The following is an 8,465-nucleotide window of genomic DNA, read 5'->3' as shown; positions in this document are numbered from 1 at the left end:
AGATGTCGCCATATACCGCGTTAGGATGCGGTGTTCCAGCTGTCCCCATCGCACTTGGCAGGCATCAAGGATGATAGCATGTTTTTGCCATACATTCGCGTCTGATATGTAAGATAAAATACAATTTAGGATAATCCGGGCGAAGCACATGCTAACTTTCCGAGAATAAATACGTGGGGGAGGTGGAGGGGGGGATTCATGGATGCTGAGGGCGCCTCGGCAGACTGCCACCGGTGGAGCTCAAGCGGAGACAGCGGGGAGTGTATCTGCAAACAAACCTTCGTCGGGCTTCTTTTGGAGAAACATCTCGGTCGGACGCCGTGTGTCCGAGGCGCCGAAGCAAGTCACGACCTCATGTGTCGCATCGTAGCACAGGTATATTTGTCATTTCGACATCAGGATGATCGTTGGAAGTCCGTCAAGGGGGAGGGAGCGCTTTGTTAGCATGCTACTGGCTAGCAGCTAACCACGGAGTTGTGATTGTGACAGCATCACCATGTTGCTCCTGACTGCAGTTTCACTCCAGTTCTTTCCTCCAGTTTCGAAACATCGGTGTGCTTTCACAATCTTCTACCCATCGGGAGTGCTATTTTTTATTTTTTTTTATTATCATTTAGATTCCAACATGAAATTACACTCGGATCCTGCCTGATTGTTCCTTTTTACTTTCATCCCAATATCATTTTAATGATCTAGAACCGAAACAACCAACGTAGGCAGTGAATAGGGGATGTAAAAACAAACTTTTAAATGTTTTCTTTTTATTTTATCTGATTAATGAATACATCTTATTAATAGATATCAGGCTGCTTTCCACCACCAGGTCACCCACTGCAGGATAAATCTACCCACCAAATAGCAACAAGATTTCTAAGGAAATATTTAGTTTGGGTGGAACTGTTTGAATAGGACCAAATCTTATTCAATGAGCTCTCATGAAACCATAACTCTTCCCAAGGAACAATATAAACTCGCAGGAGAGTATTCATGTGAATAACGAACATTATGTTCTTAGTATTTGAATAGAAGCCTTGTAACAGCTTTTCTGTCCCATAACCAGAAGATAGTGTGTATCAAATGATACAGGGTAAATTTTCACCGGTATGGTTAAAATAAGGTGCCTATTTAGAGACAAGCAAAAACTTTCAGAATCAAATGGTAGATTTCAAACAGCTTGATGGAATGGCTTGACTTTTGATCACTCTGTGGGTTATATGTAGTTAACTCTGTGGACAGGCCGGGGGCGGAGTACCCTGTGACCTCTCATCTAGTTTCGAATCCTGCTAGAAGTCCGCGAGAAGCCAGAATTCCTCGTCGCTGCTGTCCAGCGAGGGTGGGGACGGTCTCACCTCTTAGTACGAACGTCACAGCAAGGGGAAGAGACGTCCCCCTCACCCCACCAGACGCTCCAGCAGCCAACTGTAGTGCTATTATAGTTCAAGCAAAGACTAATTGTTGTTCGGTTACAAAGAATTTCACAGTGCAAGGCTTTGGATGGTAATGCTGTCTTGCTCTACTGTAAGTGATATTACACAGCGAGATGTGACTCCTGAACTTTTTTTTTTAAATTTGATTCAAAAGCCATGCTTACATCTGTTGACATATAGTTTATTTTCTTGATGTTTTTTTTTTTTTTCTTCAGAGGAGAAGATGCTTGTGGTATGCGCGCTCTTGTGCTTGTCCGGGTGGGTTTCCCTCTACTTCATCCTGTGCAACCTCAACGCGTGCCGGAGTTATGAGTGGAACTGTCGCCTTGTAACCCTGGTGCACGGCATCCTGGCGATCTGCATCACAGCATACATAGGCTATGTGGATGGACCTTGGCCTTTCACTCATCCGGGTAGGACAGCTCACCTTCTGAAACAAAGATAAATGTGACTTAAGTTTCGGTGATTCCCATTGTAACATTATGAATGCTATTTCACTAAAGTATTGGAATAACGTAAATCCAAGAATAGCTGTCAAATAGGAATGTTTGCTCAAGCATTATACCCGCCAATTATATATATATAACTATGGAGCTGTCAGTTTGACATGTATCTACCAGTTTCCAGAAAAACACACACAGACACACACACACACACACACATATCTAGGTGATATTTATATTTCAGTTTGTAGTGTCAACTTCCATAATCAGCTGAGTTTTTGTCTCTTCAGATTTCTCTGTGCTTATGAAATAGTATAATAAAATTTCACGATATTTGACTCAGTATAGCGGTAGCAAAATAATTTGATTTTTCTGTCTTAATATTGTACCAAGTCCCTAAATATGTATTTATTACTCTTTTTCTGCATTGTAACATTCCCTCATGCTTGAAAATGAAGTGACTGACTGATTCATGTCTGTTTCTGGATGCTAGGCACTAAGAACACCCCTCTGCAAATAAGTGCCATGATGCTGAGCCTGGGCTACTTCATTTTCGATATGGGCTGGTGTGTGTACTTTCGTACCGAAGGACCTGTTATGCTTGCCCACCACACCATGAGCATCTTGGGAATCCTGTTGACCCTGTGGTTGGGGGAGTCGGGCATTGAGTCTTGTGCGGTGCTCTTTGGCAGTGAAATCACCAACCCCCTCCTGCAAACACGCTGGTTCCTCAAACAGACAGGACACTACGGGACCTTGCTGGGGGATGTTGTGGACGTTCTGTTTGTGCTGCTGTTTGTGGTGATGCGAATCTTTGTGGGAAGCACAATGCTGTACTGTGAACTCATCTCCCCAAGACCCAGATTCTTTATCAAGTGCGGGGGAGTGGCCATGTATGCTTTATCGTGGGTGTTTATGGTGGACATTGTTCGATTCGCCATTCGGAAGAGCAAGAGTTGGCACAAACAACACAGAGACCAACAAGATATGATAGCAGCCAATGGGCATGAGGGGAAGATGGACTGAATGGGTTCTGTGTACTTTAAAAGTAACTGTAAAAGTAACATTATTTGTTTTTTGCACACTGGAATCAAACAGGAAAGAAGGAATATTAAGTTTTGATACAAAAACTGATCACTTGGAATCATTCTCCACATCATATGACTTATATGAAAGATGCCACCCGAGCACATCGGCTAAAAACACGCATACAGGGATGCTAATTGCATGGCGGGTCAAACGAAACGCTGAAAGCCAACGCACTTTTTATTAACATGAAAAGAAATGTTGATCTCACTCGCAGTGAACCACGTCTTGCTCAGTGCCACTCAAAAGAGAAGCTTGCTATTTAAAAAGACCTTTGATAAAATGTAAAGATTTTGTGAGTTTATGTGTATCATAGTACAAACTCTTCAGTGCATGAGAACAGAGCAGATGTTTAATAGCTCTTCTCAGGGAGATAAAGAAAATGATTTCCCTCATGTTTTTAAATCACTCACAGTCAATACTCTCAGCTTTTGTATGTTGATGGAAGTTCTATACAGGCCAGTCTTCAATTTTCACATATCATGTTGTCTATTCATGAGAAGTGCAGATCTCCCAATTACACAGACCTCTCTTTGAAATCAATCAGACTCTACACACTTGTCCTATTTGCATCTTGTGAAGTGTGGCTTGTAATGGGAGATTCGCTGTTAGAGTGTGCCAAGTGTTGAAAAAAAACGTCCAAACCTTTGAGTTCGTAGTCAGACAAAATTACCTACATTGTTAGCAGTAAGCTCTCAAGTGACAAAATTGTAAGATATGTCAATTCTACATTTGCCTTTTATCAGTGATTTAAATTTAATTTACTATTTTGTCTTCGGACACAGGTGAAAGTCTGAAACTTGCAGTTGTGTATTCAAGGATATATACTTTCTGGCTGTTAAATTGTTGTACTGTGTGAAACACAGAGTTATACCTAATGTTTCATGTCTTTTGTGTTACCTTTATAAAGAAAAAGGTCGTCCAGTTTAGGGATCGTAAACTGATGTTGAAGACACAAATGAAAGGATATTTTATTTTCTGATTTACATAGCAGGAATTTGAATAGTGGTTTTATCTAAGTGGCGTGAACAGCAATTTAGATATTTTAGGTGTCATTGCATAATTTATTTGATATACTCTTTAATGTGATATTTATCTCAGTCAAACTGTCAAGACACGAAAAGTAACATTGGATGATGGAATGCAAAGTAGGATGCGACACGTTGCTAAAGTTCAAACAAACCCCAGTGTAGCCAGACCACTGCTGTGCTCATATATTTGTGTGTATTGTTTTACATGTCCTGTATTTTATTTTAGTACATATAAATGTAACATCTACATCTCCCCTTTCATAGATAGCGCATTAATGTCTGTGTGATGTGCTGCCTTCATCCCAGATCGAAAACCTCGGCTTCAGCAATTGAGTCACGTAAGGATCGATGACCTTTTTCAACATATGACAAGAAAAGCAAAAACGGAACTAGCGTGTGCCTTAGCTGCTGAATGTACTGCCCTTTTTAGTGTGTTGTTCTGTAATGTGAAACCAACAGCATTAAAATATAAAAACACCAGTACTTAGGTAATGAAGAATTATTTCTACCTTTAACTTTCAGGATTTCTGTACATTTTTGAGCCATTTGTGGATGGAGTAAAAGATGACATGAAAGTAGTTGATGTGAGAGGAGAGGGTTACATTGAGGAGGATGATTCTCTGATTCTCTGCGGCGATCTCTGTAAAATTGATAATATGCCGTATGTATTAAATGTTCAAGATCATGCAGTAAATACAATCTAATTCAACCTTTCAAACTTGGGTTTTACCCCTGATGTCCACAAGGTGGGACTATATCAACGTCAGATGAGGAATCTGTGAGGAAACCTGTTATTTGACAGCTAAAATCCATCATTGTGTATGTATAGGTTTTAATTATGAATCAGTTAAAAATAGATAAAGAAAGATTAAGATTGATGATAAATAAATAACACAACATTTGAGGTAACATGCCAAGCACAATATACTGTGTGGAATGAGTTTCCTGAAAAACAATTCCATGTGCCTTCAATACACAACGAATAAAGGAAATCATGTGACAGGATCCACTGTCAATTTAGTAAAAGGGCTAATTGTAATATTTATGACGTTTATATACTCATTAAATATTGTCGTGTTGATAGGATTTAGACGGGTTTGTTACAGTGCTGGAAATCCTGGGCTTTTCACTGGCCAGCATCACCCACATCTCATTAAAATTGATTTTTTTTCCTTTTATTCTTTTTAGTAATGGGTTTGTTCAATGTTAAATATATTTTTCTAATTATTTTGTATAAAGAATGATGTGCCAATGAAAAGTTATTCATGGGTGACGACAGGATCAATAGACATTATCTGTACTTAACATTAATCTTGGTTACCAAGTCTGTGAATACACTTACATATTTGCTTTTTCTTCAAATATATATATGTCTTGTTGTTGGACTGAGGAGACTGAATTTGGAAATAAAAATATCCCATTTAAAGAGTAAAGACTGGGCTTGATAATAGAGGCAACAAATGTGAATTGCCTATTTGGAATGAAGATATAAATAAGTAAAAATGAATCTTGAATATGTGAAGCAGCTGGAATGTAGGGCATCGTCTGTGAAAACATTGCCTGACTTCTCTGCCATGAAAATGAAAAACCCAAGGTTTTTTAAAGATTCAAACAATTAGAGTTGCCCAAAGAATTATAACAGCACCAACAATAATAAAGAACATTGAAAAAAAATAATATAATAATGATATTATTATTTAATCAATAGTTGTTCTTTGCCATGAAACACCATAATTGTCTTTGAGATAAGACAACGACTCCATATAAATTTAGAATCAGATTAGCCTTTGAAAAATATATAAAAATCAATCAGTATATTTGTCAAAACTTACAATGTTCTTGCCAAAAATGCAAAAATATAATATCTAGTGCAAATGAAGTTTCTCTCTCCATTAATTCACCATTAGTACTAACTTGCAGGTCGAAGTTTAAAACGGGCCCTTTTTGATTAAGACCTTGTCTATTGTAAAAACCTGAAAATCCCCGAAATGAATTCAAGGAATCGTGGCAAGTCTGGATATAGTAATTAATGTATTTTATATTTCTTAAAAAAAGTATATCTCGGAAAGCTACGGTGTGTGCTATTTAGCAGCCCCTGCTGCTATTCGCCTCTGAACCATATAATGAGTTTTCCCCTCTCACGGCGGAAGTGGTTTGTGGAAGCGGCTGTTGTACTCGAAGCTAGCTGGCTAGGGCGTTGCTAGCGGCACAAAAGTGTGAATCTTTCGGTAGCTTTCAGAAAAGTTATGTCCTCGTACAAATTACGCCCTCCGCGTGGAAAAATCTGCGTTTGACGTTCTCCGGAAGTTCGAAGCGCGTCGGGTTTTTTTCGGAATTGTTTTTTTTTTTAATTTTTGTGTTTACGGATAACGGGTTGTTACTTTGTCCCGTTAGCTGGCCGCATAGCCGAGCTAGCCAGCTTTTCCATCCACGGGAATTCTGCCCGAGAAACGACTGATATCTGGAAACATGGAGTCAAGGAACGCTGCGCTGTGCTAACCGACTTCACTGGATTTTTCTTTTCCTCAAGGAGACTCTATCGAGGACACAACACTGAGACGAATCTCCAAGCCAGTCGACATTTATCCGGTGTATATATATTTTTCGTTCGTTGTCTGGCTTATTGTCGTAAACGGGAGTTTGCTTAGTTTGCACTCGAAACAGGAGCCCACGAAGCAAAGTTTTTTTTCCCCCTTCTTCTGAAAGAGCTCATCTGTTTAGCAAGCAGGGAGCAAGCACGGAACATCCAACGCCAGCTAAACTAACCGTGAGGACAGATTAGTTGAAACCAATGTGTTTTTATTTTAAATCGTCCACCGAGCCAGTGTTGCTTTTGAACGTCCCCCCGGTATAACATTAGCTTGCGGTGTTTTTTTTTTTTTTTTTTTTGCTAATTTGTAGCACGGGTCGTTTAAACTCGGTATCGAACGACTCTCGTGGTCACGGGAGGATCGTTCACACTGCCGCAGACAGGCGTTTCTTTTTCGGTGCAGGAGGGGGGACACACACCAAATGGGACTGGAGGAATTTCCAGCATCTTCAACGATCATTTAGAAGCCACCGGGGGGGCTACCAAGCCGAACACGGGTGGTTGCAGACGGGACTACATCGCTGAGCCACGACGTCTGTTGCGTTGGAATACCGATCGTGTGCACACTTTTTTTTTCAATATCAGCGGAAAAACAAATTGGGATGTGAAAGCAAAGGATTCTGACAAGGAGTTCATACATGCACGACAACTTGTGCCGGCTGAATCAGTGGTATTGTTTATAACCGGGGTCGGAGACAAGCAGGCTGGACGGCTACCACGACAGAGGCCCCAAATATTCTTTTAAGGTCTGCACAATGAGATTTTTTGCTGTCATTCACAATTGACAGGGGGTATTGGTTTAGACATTGCTTAAAAATACCCCCCTCCCTACCACCACCACCACCTCTGCTGATTTACACGTGTCTGCAATTCATTTATTCTCAAACGTAATTCTCAAAATCCTTGGCTTCCATAGACGGATACCAGAAAAGGACGCAACACGAAATCGCCTCATCACGCTCTGGAAAATGTTAATCGGATATAAATTGCTGCAAATTTAGAACCGGAAGCCCAATGAGTGACACACAGTGCAGCCTCACTGACAGGTAGGGTAACAACCTTTCCGCTTTATTATGCATGCATTTTAAGTGCTGTTGATTCACTGAAGAAATTCAATAGTGACTTTGCAAGCTTGTTAAGGTTATTACCATAAAACCCGACTTTCATGCTGATTTTGACGTTTTTACAAGTAATTTGCATTCTTAGCTGTGTGCTAGTTAATAACTGTTATACAATCTAATTACCATGAAGGGTTATCCGATCTTGATGGAAACTCTGCTGATCTCAGCATGGTTAATGGAGTTCTCTGCAGACAGTAGAGTACAACTTGTCCAAAGAGACGGAAGGCCACCGTTTATTGGACTGGGACCAGTCATCTGTGATCCTTGTAGACCTTTGAGTATCAATATTACCTTTAAGCCTTCAAAGCTAACCCTCTTTTACACCTATTAAAACAATCTCTGGATTTAGACAAAACCTGAATTCCGTCAAGTAATCACCTTATCCCAGACATCAGTGAGCTTAACTTCAAAGCTTGGACACTGCTGTCAAGACTGTCTGTGTCATGGATGCTGTGCTGGTCAGTAAACATTGCAGGTATTCAGTTATTCATCCAGGAAGAGGTGGTGTTTTTTTTTCCCCTCCAATTTGATTCAGTGCGATGAATGTTGTTTGCAGTCTGTATTCTTTTTATCATCACAAGATCCAATTCTGCCACAATTTTGATGATGGAAAATACAGAGGATTCTCCCCTCAATCAAATGTGCTTTGGCAGGCCATCGCAGGCAACTGTGGTTAATATGAAAAGAAAATCTGTATCACACAGGTTGGGTTTTGAGTTTTCATGGCTAGGAAACAAGCTTTTCAGCTTTCAGCTGTTCCAGGCCCA

The 8,465-nt window shown here is 40.2% G+C and overlaps 2 protein-coding genes across 8 annotated transcripts in view; both read left to right on the top strand.

The window, feature by feature from the left end:
• The first annotated feature begins 52 nt into the window (after nt 1–52).
• tlcd5a (TLC domain containing 5a) lies at nt 53–4,467 on the top strand. Of its 2 annotated transcripts, none has more exons than XM_086164351.1 (3): nt 53–375; nt 1,643–1,840; nt 2,364–4,467. In XM_086164351.1, the coding sequence occupies exons 2-3, from the start codon at nt 1,651–1,653 to the stop codon at nt 2,894–2,896; spliced, it is 723 nt and encodes a 240-aa protein (XP_086020477.1). In that variant the 5' UTR covers nt 53–375; nt 1,643–1,650; the 3' UTR covers nt 2,897–4,467. The 2 variants fall into 2 exon arrangements, with proteins under 2 accessions (XP_086020477.1, XP_086020478.1); XM_086164352.1 differs by lacking the exon at nt 53–375 and adding an exon at nt 1,385–1,518.
• Nucleotides 4,468–6,310: 1,843 nt separating this feature from the next.
• The window catches only part of arhgef12a (Rho guanine nucleotide exchange factor (GEF) 12a), a 36,579-nt gene continuing 34,424 nt past the window's right edge, over nt 6,311–8,465 (top strand). For all 6 annotated transcript variants that reach the window (XM_086164350.1, XM_086164349.1, XM_086164348.1 and 3 more), the window contains exons 1-2: nt 6,311–7,323; nt 7,494–7,623. In XM_086164350.1, the coding sequence (XP_086020476.1) occupies nt 7,592–7,623 (32 nt within the window). In that variant the 5' untranslated portion in view covers nt 6,311–7,323; nt 7,494–7,591. The remainder of the gene's footprint in view (nt 7,324–7,493; nt 7,624–8,465) is intronic.

The sequence above is a fragment of the Fistularia commersonii genome, chromosome 18 (assembly GCF_037954325.1).
Source record: "Fistularia commersonii isolate RoL2024-O1a breed Wild chromosome 18, RoL_Fcom_v1.0, whole genome shotgun sequence".
Taxonomy (NCBI): domain Eukaryota; kingdom Metazoa; phylum Chordata; class Actinopteri; order Syngnathiformes; family Fistulariidae; genus Fistularia; species Fistularia commersonii.
The sequence above is the reverse complement of the archived record's forward strand: the minus strand, read 5'-3'. Positions and strand labels throughout refer to the sequence as shown.

Bases quoted from the DNA above. Each gene is read 5' to 3' on its own strand.
- tlcd5a (XM_086164351.1), top strand. From the start codon at position 1,651: ATGCTTGTGGTATGCGCGCTCTTGTGCTTGTCCGGGTGGGTTTCCCTC. The intron at 1,841-2,363 runs GTAGGACAGCTC...TCTGGATGCTAG, and splicing joins TTGGCCTTTCACTCATCCGG to GCACTAAGAACACCCCTCTG.